The sequence below is a fragment of the Bactrocera oleae genome, chromosome 3 (genome assembly GCF_042242935.1).
Source record: "Bactrocera oleae isolate idBacOlea1 chromosome 3, idBacOlea1, whole genome shotgun sequence".
NCBI classification, from domain to species: Eukaryota; Metazoa; Arthropoda; class Insecta; order Diptera; family Tephritidae; genus Bactrocera; species Bactrocera oleae.
The window spans coordinates 29,626,748-29,647,829 of NC_091537.1; the positions used below are offsets into that span (position 1 = coordinate 29,626,748).

A 21,082-nucleotide genomic window follows, 5' to 3' on the forward strand; every position below is an offset into this window, starting at 1 on the left:
ATTTGACGTAATGGAAAAGGTGCGCAATAAAGAAGCTGAAACAAAAAAATTTGAACATGGATATTTAAGTGGCTATCCTTTGGAGTTAAAATATTATTCTATGCCGCACTTCCACAAAGTGCACACGAAGTCATACGGTAGAAAATTTAAAATAATTATGATATAACGATGGCAAAGATTTCAAAATATTTTCTTTTTATAAAATGATCCTTAGTCCAAATTATTATATATTAAGATTGCCATAAAGTTTGCAACACCCAGAAAGAAGCGTCGGTGACATATACATATAAATAATCAGCGTGATAAGCGTGAGGTGATTCGTTATCGTCTTTCTTTATATACGTGCCTCAGGTTTTGAGATATCAATCTGAAAATTTGTACACGTTCTTTTCTCCTCAGGAAGCTACTGCTTTGTTGAAGCTATATATCAGTATCTTTGATGACCTTCTCATATCTTCAATGCAAAACTGAGTCTGACTTTGAGCTCACTTTTTATCATGAAATTCATTATATCTGCACCAGTTTTTCAAGTTCATCACAATTAATTAATAATACGGCGTAATAACTTCGACTAATAAAGTCGGCCGTTTTAAAACGTAATGTCTACAATCCATGGACTTATACATACAATATCATTTCGTTAATACGATGTTAATAACGCAAACGGATCATTGAGCTCAGATAGACACAATGTGACAGCGATGGAACACCTATAAAAATTTTGTAATCTGGCGAATATCTATTTAAAATTTTTTAACTACTACTTAATAACGTTGACTTAAATACATTTGCATTCGTAGGAAACGAGCAAACAGCGAAGCATAATAAACAATAGTACGAAGACAAAAAATTTCGCAGGTTTCACACCGCATTTTGTGGTATTAAAAACACTCGTATTTCCAATTTTCCTTCGGCATTCAGGTTTATTTTAAATAAAAAAAAAACTAAACGGTTATGCGCAATTCAATTCTATTTGCAGTGTCAACATTTTTAAGAATACATACTTAAAATTGCTCCATGACTTTTCTTATACCTGTGTTATAAAGCTAAAGATTGTACCGTGGTCTTTAATTCGCTTTGTTTAACTTTTATTCGCTACTAGCCAAATGCATTCAATTGAATAAAGTGTGTGAATATCTCAATAAAGTGGTTTAATCTTTTTATATTCTATCATCAGTAGGTTAGGTTATTACATTTCATTTATACAAGTTACATGTTCGATAAGCCACATGTTTGGGGTAAATCGACATTAGCTGGTATTAGTTCGCCGTACACTATTTTTGAATATTTGTAAAAAATATGACTAAAACTAATTTCAATATTAATTTCTAATAACATATTCTTACTCAGAAGAACTCATTTCAAAAAGTAAAGTTATATAGCAACATTATAAATCTTTTATGTAACCTTTTGGCCATAATGTCGTTGTGAAAAAGGCGAGCGCATACTAAAAATTTGGAATTTTAGAAAACACAGCTAACTTTTGTCAAGAGAGAGCGCTTAAAGCCGAGCCGAGCGTAAAGCTGACGAAAGCGATATCGAATGAAATCGGGCAGAGTTTTAAAGCTGATTTATCGCATTCGTCAGTTGAAAGCCGAGCTGATATTCGAATTAAATCCTTTGTAGTTAAAAGAATCTGTTACGAATAAGAAACGGAACAGAACAGTATAATAGCAAAGTACGCGCCGAAATCCGCGCTGAATCTCGCATCGGCGCCGAAAAGTGCTTCAAAGCTTTTTTCTCACATTGATCAGCTCCACGCTCTGCGATGCCTGGTAAATTTTGTATGGAATTGTACGCACACAGTTTTGAAGCTTATTTCTCGCATTCGTCAGCTTTGGGCTCGGCTCGTCCTTTAGCGTTCGCTCTGCAGGCACCCTAAGATGATGATTACGGATGAGTGACAACATAATTTTATATAATTGTATAAATGTTTTCTTAATAAAGTGGAATAATAAAATCTGTTTATTTTATATTTACAATATAAAATAAATAAACACATATATTTTTATAATACACTAGGGGTCAAATAATGGTTATCGCAGAATTTTTCTGAGAATAAAAAATAACGTTTCATATGAAAAATCAATTTTTTCTATAAAAATAATTCGAATAAGAAAAACTTTGCATAAGCACAAAATTTTAGAAAAGGGTATTTGTCCATAAAAATACTAATAATTTGCATAAAAACATAAAATTATACTGAATTGAGAAAGACATTTACAAATTTAGTCAGTTTGGTATTCGCCCGATTTTATTTTTAATCCGTATTTGATTGCCTGTCTCTCAAAATTGTATTTATTCACATGATACCTGTGAACAGTTCAGAAATTCTCTATCGGTTTAATCCTAAGATATTTTCCAGTTACTTCAAAGACACTTTTTTGAGTCCGAGCTAAGTAAAGTTTAATCAGGTAAAGACTTTCTATAATAAAACATTATTTATAAACGATGCTTTTAGGTATTCCGTATTTGTTATCAAAAATTGTATAATGAAGATTCCGAATAATATTATGTAATACTTATGCATCAAGATGGATTTTAAATTCGTTAACTGACACTTAATTAGTAAATTGTTTTCGTAGTGGTTAGAGGTGCGCACTAATATTGCCCAAGACCTGGGTCGAATCAGTTTCCGAACTACATGAAAAAAGAAAATCTCGGACATGCACCTAGTAGAGGTGTTACATGTACCTATTTTTTAGCAATTTAATTTTAAATTCTTCTGTAATAATTGTAAGAATTAGACTTGGTGTTAAATTAAAAAAATTAAATTTTAAAACTACATAATATAGGAATTACGAAGAAATTAGTGAGTTCATCATAGATTTAGCTTATAGCAACCATCATCCAATCACTACTGTATTTTTATACTCTCGCAACCTGTTGCTACAGAGTATAATAGTTTTGTTCACCTAACGGTTGTTTGTATCACCTAAAACTAATCGAGTTAGATATAGGGTTATATATATATAAATGATCAGGATGAAGAGACGAGTTGAAATCCGGGTGACTGTCTGTCCGTCCGTCCGTCCGTGCAAGCTCTAACTTGAGTAAAAATTGAGATATCTTTATGAAACTTGGTAGACATGTTTCTTGGTACCGTGAGACGGTTGGTATTGCAAATGGGCGTAATCGGACCACTGCCACGCCCACGCCATTAATCAAAAACAAATAACTTGCCATAACTAAGCTCCGCAATAAGATAAAAGACTGTTATTTGGTACACAGGATCACATTAGGGAGGGGCATCTGCAGTTAGAACTTTTTTTTTTAAAAGTGGGCGTGGTCCCGCCTCTAATAGGTTTAATGTGCATATCTCCTAAACCGCTAATGCTATAATAACAAAATTCACTAGAAGCAAATGTTTTTAGCGCTTCTATTGACGGTGTGAAAATAGTTGAAATCGGGTTGCAACTCCGCCCACTCCCCATATAACGGTACTGTTAAAAACTACTAAAAGCGCGATAAATCAAGCACTAAATACGCCAGAGACATTAAATTTTATCTCTGAGATGGTATAAATTGGCTTTATAGAAACCGCGTTCATAATTAGACAGTGGGCGTGGCACAGCCCACTTTTAGGTGAAAACCCATATCTTGAGATCTGCTCAACCGATTTCAACCAAATTCAGTGCATAACGTTCTTTTCATGTTTCTATGTCATAGTGCGAAAATGGGCGAAATCGGACTACAACCACGCCTATTGCCTATATAACACCATTTTAAATTCCATCTGATTCTTTCACTTTCCACTATGCAAATCAGGCAACAATGACTGTATCGGGATAAAACTTTGCGTGAATAATGCGATTAAAGTATGCCACCTTGTGGCCAAAAATTATCTAAATCGAACCAAAACTGTTCAAACCCCTAAGTACTAAATATGTGGACCCCAGTGCCTATAGTTGACCTTCTACCGAAAATATCAGTCAATCCACAAAGAAATCTCAAACGAGTATACTATTTGACCTTGCGAGAGTATAAAATGTTCGGTTACATCCGAACTTAGCCCTTCCTTACTTGTTAATACTTGATTTTGACTTTAAATATTTGATTTTGGAACAATTTTGTTTGGTTTTAATTTTATTTAATTTTTATTTATTTTTTTTTTGTTCGTTGCCAATCGGTTTCTTTCTTTGGTGAAAATAAATTTCTTTCGAATTGTTTTGCTGATCATTTTAAGGTTCAATGAATCAGCTACTTATATAGTCTATAAACTCAAATAATGGTTACGTTCTTCATTGAAATAATTCTTTTTTTTTTGTATTATTATTTATTTCTAATAAAAAATAATGCAATAAACATACTTATAGACAAATATATATAAATAAAATTGTATTGTGTATATAAATAAAATTGTATTTTATATGAATTAACTTAACATGTATGTGTTATTAACCAATCATTTTTTATCGCATAGAAAGAATTGCGTTGTTTTGCAATTCGTTTCTATTAAACCTCAGCTGTTGCTGTTGTAAGCCTCCATACGTTTACTGTGCCTCTGCTATGTGGGTAAATTTGTGCTTCGATATATACGTATGTATGCGCATACATATAATGTTTTTGTATGTATGTGCAACGACATACGCGTATTATATGATTCGTCGGGCCGGTAGTACTTAGTGAGTCACAATTATTTCTCTTTAACATAAACAACAACTACAGCAGCAGCAATAACCTGAAAATTCAGCTGAATGGCAATAAATTTAACCCCAAGAGAGCCAAGCGAGTGAAATGTTTAAACATACAAACAGGCATATGAAATAGGCACAGTCGCTTCAACCTTGATTGCATATGGATGTGAGAAGCTAATACAGTCCAACGCACAGGGTTGCAATGGACATAAACGAAAGGAAATTGTTTTGTTGTGCAATAAAGATTTTTATTATAACGAGCGTTGAAAGTGCTTGGGCTAAAATACCTTAATAATATTTATACACATTTTCTTAATTTAAAGCGGAAAACTTGTGCATACAACTTTAAGATATATTTTATATACAAAAAATCCACATATTTTCTGCGTCACATTTATGCTTGACACTCTCTTTTTCACGACGATTTGCCAATTTCTCCTCAGAGAGCGTAATGTCAATAAATTTCATCTTTGCGAAACGAAAAGCAAAAGAAAAATGAAAGCAAAAACAAACTAAAAGCAGACAAACGAACTAAAAACATTAATATTTTTGTTTTGTATACTCCGTTCGTGTGTAAATACTTGCTGGCGCAATGCAACACTGAATTCACTTAGCACGACCAGCCAGTCAGCCACTCTCAACAGCAGCAGTTCTGATGCCTTGTCGTGGTATGCGTTGAAATTAGTGTATGGAAGCAGTTGATGAAGTGTAACGTCTGTGCGAGTGAATCTCTTTTGTATCGATTTAGTGTCAAAAGTAAAGAAAACAAGGGAAATATAATTTAAATTTACACAAAACATTTTAAATGTACGATCCCAGAAACTATTTTCCAAAAAACTACCATTCCACTGGAATTGGTTTAGTCAATTTAGCCGCACTTGGCTATAATAAAAATGAACAAAGTGCTAGTGAAACACCAAAAACGGGTTTATATCCGTCGCTGCCGTATCCAACTGCACCACCAGATCCAAACGCTGTACGTTTAAGCTATGGCATGTCAACTTCACCAACGCAAATGCCTGGAATTCAAAGTTCAGCACCATATCCACCATCATCTGCTATGCTATATCCCCCACGACAATCGCTGTACCCGACCTTGGGGCCGCAACCTTCACAAAGCGTGCCTTACCCCACTGGCATGCCTCAACCGTATGCACCATACCCTACGGCGCCATATCCCACTGCGTATCCATCATCGGCGGCGCCGGCGTTACCCTATCCAATGATGCCAACTGGCATGCCATTGCCTTACAGTGTGCCACCCCCTACATCGCCTTCCAGCCTCTATCCAACGATACCTACACTACCAGATGGTGCAATGCCAACATATGGTGGTGGTGGTGGTTGTATTGTAAGTGAATCAGCGAATGAGAAACTACCATCACCAGATGAGGAGCCCTCTGTAGGTGTGCCGGAGATACCTTTTTCCGCTGTAAAGGTACCTGAAAGCGAGAATATGTTCTGGATGAAGGAGAAGTCAAGTGAATTGCGGGCACGAGATGATTCACATGTACCATATGATACGCTACGTAGTAGTTGCTTAGACAACGGCACATTTTTTGAAGATCCAGATTTTCAAGCGAATAATGACTCACTTATGTTTTCACGTCGCCCTGATCGCTACATTGAATGGCTGCGTCCGCACGAAATTTCCGATGATCCACAGTTCTTTGTTGATGGTTACTCGCGATTCGATGTGCAACAAGGTGAATTGGGCGACTGTTGGCTGCTGGCAGCTGCAGCAAATTTAACTTCGGATCCAAACTTGTTCTTCCGTGTGGTGCCGCCAGATCAAAGCTTTGAAGAAAACTACGCTGGCATATTCCATTTCTGCTTCTGGCAGTATGGTAAATGGGTGGAAGTAGTGGTTGATGATCGATTGCCAACATACCGTGGAGAACTGATATATATGCACTCCACAGAGCGCAATGAATTCTGGAGCGCTTTGTTAGAAAAAGCTTATGCTAAATTACATGGTTCCTATGAGGCGCTTAAGGGCGGTACCACATGCGAGGCTATGGAAGATTTCACTGGTGGCGTTACCGAATGGTATGATTTAAAGGAAGCGCCACCAAATCTATTTAACATACTTATTAAGGCCATGAATCGCAACTCGTTGATGGGTTGCTCATTGGAACCAGATCCAAATGTATTTGAGGCAGAAACTCCACAAGGTCTTATACGTGGTCATGCCTATTCAATATCTCGTGTGTGCATGATCGATATACATACGCCAAATCGCCAGGGTAAATTGCCGATGATACGTATGCGCAATCCCTGGGGAAATGATGCCGAATGGAACGGGCCTTTCAGTGATAACTCTGCAGAATGGCGTTATATACCTGATTCACAGAAGGAAGAGTTGGGACTCACTTTTGACGCAGACGGCGAATTTTGGATGCCTTTCCAAGAGTTTCTTAACAATTTTGATCGTGTGGAGATTTGTAATTTGTCACCGGACTCTTTGACCGAAGAGCAGGAAGATAGTGGCAAGAGAAAATGGGAAATGAAAATGTTTGAAGGTGAATGGGCAGCTGGTGTTACAGCTGGCGGTTGCCGTAATTTTCTAGAAACCTTCTGGCACAACCCGCAATATGTGATCACACTGACCGATCCTGATGAAGATGATGATGATGGCAAATGTACAGTCATTGTTGCATTGATGCAGAAGAATCGCCGTTCAAAACGAAACCGTGGTATGGAGTGTCTAACAATCGGTTTTGCAATTTATCACTTAACCGATCGCGACATGGAGACACGGCCACAGGGTCTAAATTTTTTCAAATATCGTGCATCTGTGGCACGTTCACCACATTTTATTAACACACGCGAAGTATGTGCGCGCTTCAAGTTGCCGCCTGGCAATTATCTTATTGTGCCCTCAACCTTTGATCCCAACGAAGAGGGTGAATACATTATACGTGTGTTCTCGGAGACTGCGAACGTTATGGATGAGAACGATGATTCAGTGGGCTATTGTGAGGTGGATGATCGTATTAAACCAAATATACCGCCTCCTAAAGAAGAGGATCCACAACGTGAGAATTTACGTCGCCTTTTCAAGAGTATTGCTGGCAGCGATATGGAAGTGGATTGGATGGAACTTAAACGCATACTTGATCATTCACTACGAGATGTCATGATCGATGGCAACACATTTTCGAAAGACGCTTGCCGTTCAATGGTTGCTATGATGGACAAAGACCAATCGGGAAATTTGGGTTTCGAGGAATTTGAATCACTACTTACAGACATTGCCAAATGGAAAGCGGTATTTAAATTCTACGATCGCGATCACAGTGGCGAAATAGAAAGTTTCCAATTGCGTGACGCACTCAATTCGGCTGGTTACCGCCTCAATAATCGAGTGTTGAATGCGTTGGGACGTCGTTACACGTCACGCGAGGGGAAAATCAGCTTTGATGACTTTTTGATGTGCGCCGTGAAGACAAAGACCTACATCGATATATTCCGAGAACGCGACACGGATGAATTAAATCGGGCGACATTTAGTATGGATGAATGGCTCGAACGCACCGCCTATTCATAAGCTTGCCAAAAAATATATGTATAGCGCTTGCTGCCAAATTGAAACCGGTGCCACTGCTGCTGTTGCTATTCTGCTTTAGCCGTTATTGAACCTATGCCGGCTAACTGGTCGCATCCAAATTGCAGTTATAAACAGTGTAAATATAGTATACACAAATATAAATTTTTTTGTATTTCATGAATTAAACCGAAATATGAGTAAAGAACAGGAAAGGAAACGAAACAAGTCACTAAAATGGAATGGAACGAAAACAAGTATACAATGCATATACATACATACATACATACATACGAGTATATAAATAAATGTACAACACATATAAAACTATGTATATCTAAAGCGAGTGCAAATTTTAAGACTTTAAGCAACAACTTCGAAGATGTACGTTAGTATAATAAATAAAACCTGTTTTCTTATACATACACTATGTACTTATATGTCCATAGACATACAGTGTACAGAATAAGTGAAGGTACGGTTGGTTTAATATACTCTTTTTGATAATATTACTAAAAAATAACGGTTATTGAAAAAGAAAAATGTATTTTGTTTTTATAAGAGAAATAAATAATTAAATAAAGAAATGCTAACAATTTATCCGGGTTATTTTCGTCAGCTGTACACTGTATGTATATGAATGAGTTTAATTGTGCTTCTTTGGTTGCAGTTTCCTGGGTATTTTTCATTGCTCTTTTAAAATTTTCCAACTACTTACTTACATATTTATATATACATATGTACATACATATATGTAAAAAAAAAGTATATCCATCATACCTCATCATTTGATGATGTCTGTGTTCTGTAACTTCTTATTTTAGCTGAAGATTTAAACTCTATTCCAAAGAAAATCAGCTGTTCTAGCGCAAAAAATCGTTCCATGAGAATTTATTTGCATAAAGTTTATTAATACTTTTCTCATACATATATACCATGTATTATTAATAAATATATCATTTTTTGTTATACATTTATTTACACCGGTACTCCGCTATCATCTGTCTAGCTACAACATCAGTCATCGTTAATTGTTGATAAATACACTTTTCGGCAAGTTTTAAGTATTTGTAAGGCTACCTTGTAAACTCCGCCTGTGTGCACCTACGCGTGTGTGGTATGACTTGTTGAGTCGGCAGCGCAATTATTTTTATACTCTCGCAACATATTGCTACAGAGTACAATACTTTTGTTCGGTTGTTTGGATCACCTAAAACTAATCGAGTTAGATATAGGGTTATATACATATATAATATAAATGATCAGGATGAAGAGACGAGTTGAAATCCGGGTGACTGTCTGTCCGTCCGTCTGTGCAAGCTGTAACTTGAGTAAAAATTTAGATATATTTATGAAACTTGGTATACATGTTTCTTGGTACTGTAAAACTGTTGGTATTGCAGATGGGCGTAATCGAACCACTGCCACGCCCACAAAACGCTATTTATCAAAAACGAATGAATTGCAATATACATAGGCTCCACAATAAGATACAAGACTGTTATTTGGTATACAGGATCATATTAGGTACGTGCATCTGCAGTTTAAAAAATTTTTAAAAAGTGGGCGTGGTCCTGTCACCTTATAGGTTTAATGTGCATATCCCCTAAACCTAAGCAAAAGTTATAATAACAAAATCCACTGAGAATAAATGTTTTTTAGCACCTCTATCGACAGTGTGAAAATTGGTGAAATTGGGTAGCAACTCCGCCCACTCCCCATATAACGGTATTGTTAAAAACTACTAAAACCGCGATGAATCAAGCACTAAACACGCCGGAGACATTAAATTTTATCTCTGGGATGGTAGGAGATGACTTTTAGAAGATGACTTTTGGCGTGGCACCGCCCACTTTTAGGTGAAAACCTATATCTTGGGATCTGCTCAACCGATTTCAACCGAATTCGGTACATAACATTCTTCTTATATTTCTATGTTATAGCGCGAAAATAGGCAAAATCAGATTACAACCACGCCTATATCCACTATGCAAACCAAACAAAATATATAAAAAAATCTCAAACGAGTATACCGTTTGACTATACGTGAGTTTAAACTGTTCGGTTACATCCGAACTTAGCTCTTCCTTACTTGTTACTGTTTACTTTTCGGTTTGTTTAGGTTTTCCAATTTCGTTCGTGCCAACTTTTTGTGTCGGCTGGTGCCTAGTACTGCGAGTTCAAAACAGGCCGCCAATGAGGTTGGGTTCTCGTGCTTAGCTGGTTGCAATCATGACGTCGCCTTATTTACCATATATGCTTTATATGGTATAGAGAGTACATATATGTATATATAGTAACCAACCCAAAACTCACTATGTACATAGAAGTTGATGGATGCTAATGGCAATTTAATCTGGCAATGTATTTCGTTTCATAAGCCCAAAAGTATGAGAATAAATAAACGATACTTATTTGGTGTGATAAGAATTATATTTGCTTTCCAATGCATACACTTGTTCCTTAATTTCTGCGTTCAAATAAACATTGGTATTTGGCTGATTTTATGGTTTATAAGCTTTTAGTTATCGGCTTCGGTTTTTCTGGGTGCTTTAACGGAAGCAATCAATTCTTTTTTTTTTACTTCACTGTGAAATATTATTGTTTCGTACTTTATTTGTTTATAATATATTAAATGTACACAAATAAATGTTTGAACATTTCCAGCGCCGATAAAGCTATGAGGTAAATATGCAATTATTTATACGTGCATACATATGGTAAACAATGGAGGCTACAGAAAAACTTTTGGATGAGGCTTTAGGAATTTTTATTTGATTTTCAGATCACTTTTGATTTGTATACTTCTAGGTATGTTGCCAGATTTAATTTTCACATCTCACCCACAGAATTTCCTGTAGGTGGGTGAGTCAGAAAAAATATCCATCACATAACCGAAGAAATCTTGTTAGTCGAATTGAAACTGAAGAAAAATTCCCATGTTATTTATATTAGAAATTGATAATTTTTTTTATTTTTTCTAAAATAACAGATTTTTAGGTAGCACAGAGAAAAAATATTTCCATCAAATGAAGCCCCTAAATACATACGAGTATTTTATTGCCTTTATTTACCTAGCTGACCACTAATTTGTTTCGAACCTAATTTACTATAAATTTTTGAACCATAGTTAATATTTATTTTATAAATTACTAAATAGAGAAATTAGTCCAAGGCAAATTTTAAGTAGCATTCGAAGACCCGATATTTTAATTTGGAAGTTTTCTCAAATCAAAGATGCACTGGTTTGCTTACCTTAGTTCTTGAGCGTTATTAAAGTTTTGGATTTCAGGCAGCATTCGACCTCAGGACATATCACTTGGTGGTCACATGTTTGATGCACTGATGATCAACTATCAGCTGCAATGGGTATATGGTACAAATTACGATCAGCGTCATGAACTCCAATAGGCGATTGACCTTTTTTTTGATAATTTTAAGCTAAAATCGAAGTGAGGTACTAGCTCCTGTATTATTGCTTTGCTGTAAACGTAGAGCAAATATGACCGACTTTATAATTGGCAAATAAATATGTAACAGAAATAGCTAATTAGTTACACATGATTATGTACATACGTTATGGTAGAAAAATGGCGCGCGCACTTCAATTCCCACCTATGCCACATGACAAAAAGCGCTGACTTAGACCCATGCAGGATGTTGCTCTGAAACTTAAAAATCTTTTATATTATACACAATTAGGTCATATTGGGGAATTTATGGTAAATTGTTAAGACCCCTTCGTGTAAAATGGTTTGATAGGCATCCCTTTGACGCAATTCTCATATGTATAGTGGGTAAAACCCATTTAAACACAATTTATTTTATATCAAGTCGCAGAGATGAATATACGAGTATCTCACTGCACATAAATATATGCGTATTTACTGATGTATATAAGCCTGCCTTGAAATTGCATGACTTCAGTAGTGCTTTTTACTTCCACCTAAATTCGGTTACTACATATAGTATATATGTACACTTTTATATGTATATACTTATAGAAATATGTAGAAATGTCCGTGTGTATATTTACAGTATTTATCTGCGGCTTTTTAGCTAATTTTTAGCGGTTTTGTTTTAGACTCGTTTAGAGTTTCCTCACTGCCATTGTGCAGCTAAATGCAGTATACACACTTCAGCGACCACAAAATACGTTGCAACTGGGAAATCTCGAAAAACATCCGTTTATACAGATTTAAAGGCACCTACGTACATAGATACACACACACGCAACCATATGCATATTCATATACAAGTATGTATACTCAACATTAGACTTTCACTTTCTTTTAGCTGTACCGCGCGGTCACGCTTATCAATCGCAGACGTAAATACTTTTACCTTCTCTCTCTCTCTTGTGGTTACTGGCGCTGTGTCTGTATGTATTTGATTTATCGTTTTGTTATTAACGTAACAGGAACTCGCTTAGAAATGTACATACATATGTATACCCTGAAGATTTTTTAATTACCTATTCAAACTTTAAAAGCCATAATCCAATATGCATATTTTTGGTGATAAGTCATAGTCAAACAATTTCATAAAGAAATTATGTATGTTGTTAGTATGTAAGTACAATAAATGAGTAAATACAAATTTTTCATATTTTGAGATCAACCCATTGTATCGACCTTAACAAATTGAAATAAACATTGTGTATACATATTTACCGCACATACTCTAACATATGGATACAGTTCCATATCTCCCATATAAAAACTTGAAATATCATCTAGTTCGATGTAATTAATCAAGTTATTTTTTAGAGCTATTTATACATATTGTGTAATAAATTTTTAAGGTATTATAATAAGTATTTGATACACTGATGACGTCTTCATTCAATCTAAGTCACTTTCTACTTCCCCACGATTATTTCCGAATTCAGGCTTTTCGTCTGCACACGTTAATTTTAATTGTAAAAAATCTGAAATAAATCTAAATGGCGATCAAATAAATTTTAAACCCTTTTTTTAACCTAGTCCACCCAAATAATTGCTATGCTTGGACCCTCTCTTGTCCTATCATATATGGCGATGAAATAATGATTCGTTTGTCGTTACGAGTATAGAAAAAAGCAAAAGATCGCTAGGGTTTGGCTTTTCATGGTCAAAGTACGCTATTAAAAATTAATTTCAATCTATAAAACAATGGATATCATCAAAGTTGTCTGGGGTGAGAGCCAATTTTGCTCAACCCGAACATTTGGCGAACTAATATTATCACATCATATCCCCTACTAAGATAATGAAAGGTATTTTGAAGGATCCACAGTATTTATCAGGTCTTGTGGAAATGTAATTTTTCGTTTGAAGCTAAAGAGCAGAAACAATAGCTGTCTTCGATTCGGTATTTCTCTGGTCGCTATCTTTGCGCGTTACTCTCTTGTCAAAAAAAAAAAAGTTACATGCAAAAGCAACAACAAAGTTATAGAGTTGAATTCGTACAATAGAAGATGCGGATACTTGATTCAAGTGGTTAGCCGCTCTCTTTACTTTATATTTTACATGGAGAATTACATATGAAAGTGTTTGGAAAGTGCCGCACACGTTAACAATTCAACAAAAACTAAATCGAAAACAAATTTTGCAGCGTAATTTGGAGCGTTTTAAGCAGAATAAAACCGATTTCTTGCATCGTTTTATTATTATTATATTATAATTATTATTATTATATAAAACTCTTGGAGGATCATTGGAATAAGTGTATTGAAGTTAAGATTATATTAAATAAAGAATATATTTCGTACCAAAACAGTATTTTATTTTGACCGCAGAAACTTTTAAACCAACCTATAAATCATAATTTTGGTAAGGTTTGTAATTAATTTTAGCCTTTGTTGTGTTTCCGGTTTTTATATGTCCCTTTTTTCAGCAGTTAATCTTCAGTTAATTGCTACCGGTTTGTTGCTTGTCAATGTAATGCACAGTCAGCATTTGTAGTGTAACATTTTAATCTTTTTTTCATTATTCACGCTTTGTTGTAATTTAATGGTATCTAGGTATTACGCAATCAGTTGCAGGTGTCAGCTCAGAACAAACACAAGCAATTAATGATCAAATATGTCCTCAGTTTTATGTTTCTGGTCAATATCTTTATGATATACAGATACATTTCACAATGTTAGGGTGGTACAGTTTTTCTTTCAAATTTGCTATCTATCCAAATACATATTATTGATATACAGATTATTATATTCTTGCAACACTTTTTACTTTTGTTTGTGTCACCTAAAACTAATCAAGTTAGATTTAGGGTTAATTATATATATAAATGATCCAGGATGACGAGACGAATTGAATTCCGAGTAACTGTCTTTCTGTCCGTCTGTGCAATCGATAACTTGAGTAAAAATTAAGACGTCGTATTGAAACTTCCTATACGTCTTCCTTGGAACTACTTCCACGGTCACAAAACGCCATTAATCGAAAACCTTTAACAGCCATAACTAAGCACTAAATTAAGATATAAACCTATTATTTGGTGCAGTGGATTATGTAAACTAAAAATTTTGAAAAAATTTTCGATTACATTCGACTTTAAGCCTTCCTTAATTGCTTAAAAATAAAAATTTTCAAGTTATACTTCGTTGTTGTCTATTAAAGCTAGGTAGCTTTTTTTCAGCTTGAGAGTCCATTTTTAAGTATAAACCGATAAATTATTATTTTTGTTTTTAATTTTTAGTCTTTTAATTAAAATAGTTTAATACTTCTTTCTATTATTTTACATTTTTTTTTGTCATTTTTTCTATCCGTTACAAATGTTCATTTTAAAAAAAAAATGTGATTTGATGATTTTTCCGTTGCCCTTTGTAGTCAACTGTCAAACTTGAGTGAGTGACATAAGATTTTAACACCACTTTCATTTTGTATATATGTTTAATGGATGTTTTGTTGTTTTTCTAAAAAAATGTATGTATTATATTATTATATATTATATTATATAATTCTCAAAATAAAAAATGCTTCTAATTTGTATACTCTTGCAACATGTTGCTACAGAGTATAATAGTTTTGTTCAATTAACGGTCTTTTGGATCACTTAAAACTAATCGAGACATATATATATATAAATGATCAGGGTGACGAGATGAATTAAAATTCAAGTGACTGTGTGTCCATTCATCCGTCTGCTCGTGCAAGCATTAGCTTGAATAAAAATTTAGATATATTGATGAAACTTGGTACACATGTTTGTTGGTACCGTAAGACGGTTGGTATTGCAGATGGGCGTAATCAGACCATTGCCACGCCCACTAAACTCCATTAGTCGAAAACCTATACAGTGTCATTACTAATCACTAAATTAAGGTACATAACTCTCATTTGGTGCAAGGGATCCTAGTGGTGAGGGGGCTAAACTTTTTTTCAAAGTGGACGTGACCCGCTCTCTAATGAACCAATGGAGCAATATAAACCAAACTTGCTGGGAAGTAGTCTTTTTAGCATTTCTATATACACTAAGAAAATAGGTAAAATCAGATAATAACCACGCCCACTCCCAATATAACGCTTATGTTGAAAATTACTAAAAGTGTAATAACTCCCTGATTAAAGAGCATTAAATACCACTGCCAGGATGACAAAGAAGAACTTAGTAGGAGCCGGTGTGAAAATTAGACAATGGGCGTGGCACCGTAGACTTAACCAATTGCAATCAAATTTTGTGTGTGAGGTTACCCAATTATTACTATTGTACGCTATAAAAATGGGCGCAATCGGTTGACAACCACGCCTACTTCCCATATAACAAAATTTTAAATTCCATATAATTCTTTCACTCTACAGTATACAAATCGAACATCAATGAAGGTATACCGGTAAAACTTTGCACAAATAGTGTCCTCAAGGTACTTAATCTTACGCCCAAAAATTGTCGGAATCGGACTATAACTTTGCATGGCCGCAGACACCAAATGTGTGGGCACTAGTGCATATGGCTGATTTTTACCGAACATATCGGTCAGTCTATGAGCTCTAGTATTGAAATTCGGAGAGAATGTTTTTGTGATAACAGCTTGGCCTTGTGCCAAAGATGGATAAAATCGGGTCAATACTTTCCTTAACCCCTACATACCTAATATAATAATTTTCGAATTTCCGGTTGACTTTATACCACATCTATCGGTCAATATTGAAGAAATCTTAATGAAATTCCGAAAGAGTCTCTTTCTAATATTAGTGTTTTTTCTTGCCTGTGATTGTAAATAATGGATGCAATACTTACTACTTTTGACTAAAATATATACGAAAATCCCGTATATGACTTTAATTTGCGAGAGTATAAAATGTTCGATTACACCCGAACTTAGCTCTTTCGTACTTGTTTCTCTTAATAATATGTGATAATGGCAAAAATTGATAAAAGCGGTTCAATACTACTCTTATCTCTCATATACCTAATATACGATTTTTAAACTTTCGGATGGCTTTATAACGAACATATAATGTCCTTGGTGTCAGTTTATAAGTTATATATTATATTTATAGAGTTGCTTCAAAATATGTTCTTCAATATACCTAAGCAATGTCAAAGTTTATTGAAAACAGCACAGATATATTGACCTTGGTCCAAACCTCATATCCCTAATATAATCAATTTCGATCTTCTCTTTAACGTTTTGCACATCCACTCAATACAATATATTAAATTTAGCCTTTTCGGTTGAATTTCAAATATATTTTATTTGAATATGATTTTAATATAATTTTCGCTGATGGAAAGTAAAATATAGTTATAAAACTAATTGAATCTGTGACCAATAATATATGTTAATAAGATACAAATTTGATTATAAACTATTCATTTTCATCGAACAATGAATGTTTCGTAAAATTTTGTGAAATAAAGTTAGCCCTTCCTTACATGTTTCTTATAAGTTCTGTTCGAGTTTTTCTTGTGTGTATGGTGTGCCATTTATCTACATTTCGGTTTGTCTCTATTAGTGTCCTATTTTAAAAGTTTGGAAATAAAATCATTATACTTGTAATATAAGGTTGTCAAATATCTCCCTTCCGCTTTTTTGTCTTTGGAATTTCGCGGCTATGTACAAAGCGCTACAGAGCTCGTATCTGGCAACACTATACATAATTTGAAAGGTCTTGACATAACCTACAAAACAACGCTATGCATGATTAGTTTGGATATTGCGTTCAACAGTTATAAACATGGAGTTCACTAACGCCGAAATTCGCGCTATTTTAAAGTTTTCCTTCGTTAAAGGCAAATCCGCTAGAGAAACGTTCCGTGAGATTAATGGTGTTTTGGGGGATGGTACTCTATCACTTCGAACCGCGGAGGAATGGTTTCGACGATTCAGAGCCGGTGAAAACGACACCATGGATAAGCCAGCCGGCGGAAGACCTGTGACGACAAATACCGATCAAATCATGGAATACATCGAGTTAGACCGGCAAATGGCATCACATACGACAATATCAAGCGAAAACGGTCGTGGTCGAAGGCCGGTGAATCGTCGCAAACAGTGGCCAAGCCGGGATTGACGGCCAGGAAGGTTTTGCTGTGTGTTTGGTGGGATTGGAAGGGAATCATCCACTATGAGCTGCTCCCATATGGCCAGACGCTTAATTCTACCATCTACTGCGAACAACTGGACCGCTTGAAGCAGGCGATCGACCAGAAGCGTCCAGAATTGGCCAACAGGAAGGGTGTAGTGTTCCACCAGGACAACGCCAGACCACACACTTCGTTGATGACTCGCCAGAAGCTACGGGAGCTCGGATGGGAGGTTTTATCGCATCCACCATATAGCCCGGACGTAGCGCCAAGTGATTACCACTCTTCCTGTCCATGGCGAATGCCCTTGGTGGTGTGAAGTTGAACTCAAAAGAGGCTTGTGAAAAGTGGCTGTCCGAATTCTTCGCAAATAAGGAGGGGGGCTTCTACGAGGAAGGTATTATGAAGTTGCCGTCTAGATGGAAACAGATCATCGAACAAAACGGCGCATATTTTAACTAAATCCGATCACTGTAACACTTTTTATAAAGCATTGAATGAAGAGCAAAAAAGCGGAAGGGAGATAGACAACCTTATATTTGAAACCCCTTAGCCCTATCGCAGCCCAAATTTTATTTATGCTCATTTTGTTTGTTGTGCAATAAAATCTTTAATTAAGTGAAAAGTACATTTGATGTCAATAATACAAAAATTTAATTTTTACACAAGTTACCTCAATCAACCAATAAAGTTTCGAACAGTGAAATCTTGAACACAGGTAAATAAAGATCATCGTAAAAAATTCGCCGTATAGCTAAAAACACTTTTGAAATACAAGTATGTCAATTATCAAATATATGATAATTTTTCTAGATTCAATGATATGTAACACAATCAAATATTTCACCAAACAGACTGTCCAACTGGGCTTGGTTTTTAGAACTATCGGGTGATATGATTATATATAGTTTCCGCAAGATAAAATCTCAATGTTAAAACAATTAATATATGCCATAATGCAGATATGTAGAATATATTAACATGGTATAATAAAAACTATTTTCTTTTCTCTTTAAAGGCTTATCCCGTGTGACGGCCGTTTTTTTAAGGTTTTTTCGGAATTTTTCATAGTAAAATGAAAAATCACATAGCTTCCAAATTTTTACTAAATATTTTTAAGCAAAAATATTTTGTTAATTGCGAGATTTATCGCTCAAATGGCACCCACATTGAAAAAAGGTAATCTGTAGGTAGATGGTTATCGCCGGAACTAGGATCTTTTACTAATTTTGAAAATTAAATTTTTCAAATGCTTTAAATATTAAAACTCAAAATTTCATAATTATTTGTGGCTACTTTTGAAAAAATGAAAAAACGTTTCAATATTTTTCAAAAATCCTGTTCGGGCGATAGCCACATGTGTGATGAATCTACTTTTAAAATTTTAAAGCAATCGATATAACCGTTTTTGAGAAATAGTGGACGCCAGTTTAAAAATTATAGTTTCGAGAAAACCACGTTCGAAAATTCATGTGTGTAGGCTACGCGCTCTAAAGACCTTACTTTCTCATTCCTGTAACTTTCCAACTAAATTAAATTTCGGAAAATTAGTTTACCAGCACATTCTATGAATGCTCTAAATTGGATTTATGCAAAAAAAACTATGTTTTTTTGAAATCGTCACATGGAATGACCCCTTAATTTTTTCTTTAGAGAACAATCTATAGCAAATGTGGTTGTATAGTGAAACCTATTTATTTGTTGTGAAATTAACCATTTTCGTTGATTAGAGAAAAATTTATAATTATAGTTATATATTTATGTATATGTTTGTTAAATAAGGTGAATAATGAAAAGACATTACAAAATCATATACTTGTAGCTTTTTATTTTTTCGATGAAATTGTTTCCTCATTACATATATGGCAACTTTATATAAATGTTCCATTTGTTTCATGACAAGAGAACAAAAAAATGCCAACCGACTCATTTGAAATATTTATTATTAAGCTTAACCTTTAATTAGTGACGTGTAGTCTCACAGGCGTCGCGTGTTTTGCAAATTCTCAGAATTGACGACTTCCTCCCGCTTGCCATGACCCCGGAAGGAAGCAGATGTGACGTTCGTTATATAACTAATTAGAAAATCGGCCGTAGCGTGTAAGGCTACATGTCCCTATTTGTCACACAAATATTTTTTCAAAATATTTTATGCAAAATAGTTGAAAACGCTAAGAAACGTGAACCCACGAATTCATCAAAGAGAAAAATATTACGAGTAGACAGTCCATAATTTGAACAGGAATTCAATGCCCTTTTGCTAGCTTCAGACCAATCTGCCAATGAAGATGATATTGACGAGTTGTTGAGAATACGAAAAAGCCAGAAATTATTCTGTATTATAACACAACAAAAGGAGGCGTTGATAAAGCAGATAAAAAGTGTTCCATTTTTTCCAGCAGCCGCCGAATGAGAAGGTGGCCAATGGGGGTATTTTACCGCATTATGAACTTGAGCGCCATAAATGCCTACATATTATACAATATGTATCAGCCTAAGATTATAGACAGAGGAGATTTTTTAAAGTCGATTTGTGCCAAATTGAGTAGGTGTTAAATTTTTTATTTTTTTATTTCAGAAAAAACTTTTGTGATTTTTTTGGTTTTTCTTGATTACATTAGATGCAATTTTATGACAAAATTTAACTTTAAAAGCAGTAGCCTATGAGACGTCATGTCCCTAGTTAAAGGTTAACAAAACTGATCGATTTATTATAATTAGTAGAAAAAAATAACTATCAAAACCAAAAAATTAACATCGCCTGGGCAACTTACCTTACTTCTGGTTAACTCTGAAAAAAGAACACGCAACTTTGACAGCCCGGGCGTAGACAGAATAAATAAAACATTTTTGTATTTATATTCTATGAAATCCAGGTGTGCATATATGAATCACTTAATGACGTGCACGAATTGGGAGATAAAATTGCGATGTAAGCAAAACTACTTTCTAATATTTTTAAAGTGAATCTATAATAGTTTTATTCAAAAGCAGTTTTTCTGGACGCAAAGCTCGAACTGGGATGACATTTTTTTAATTTGGTAAGAAATTCTATATTTTCGTTTAATTGACTTAAACAACAAAATTTAAGTTTTTCATAAGGTTGTGGAGTATCTGTCTTTAAAATGAATATCGAAACTGTCGCTAACGTTAGCGTCTCTAACATACATAACATACACAGATGTCCACTCCAAAAATTGCTCATAACGTCACAACAGTAGCTCTACTGCTGTTAATTTATACGGTTAATAGCAATTTGCTCCGAAGTTAATAGTAAATATTAATGTTAAATTAATTAAATAAATCAAGATACTTAGGTTAAATCATTTGTGCTATTACCAGAAAATTGAACCGCAAATTTAGTCGCTATATGTAGGTA

The 21,082-nt window shown here is 34.7% G+C and overlaps 2 protein-coding genes across 6 annotated transcripts in view; both read left to right on the plus strand.

The window, feature by feature from the left end:
* drongo (Arf GTPase activating protein drongo) overlaps positions 1-21,082 on the plus strand; it is a 111,096-nt gene that overhangs the window by 58,125 nt on the left and 31,889 nt on the right. The window lies entirely within an intron of this gene.
* Positions 4,977-8,614, plus strand: CalpB (Calpain-B). Its single transcript, XM_014237947.3, has one exon. It carries the CDS (start codon positions 5,443-5,445, stop codon positions 8,185-8,187), a length of 2,745 nt encoding a protein of 914 aa, XP_014093422.1. The 5' UTR covers positions 4,977-5,442; the 3' UTR covers positions 8,188-8,614.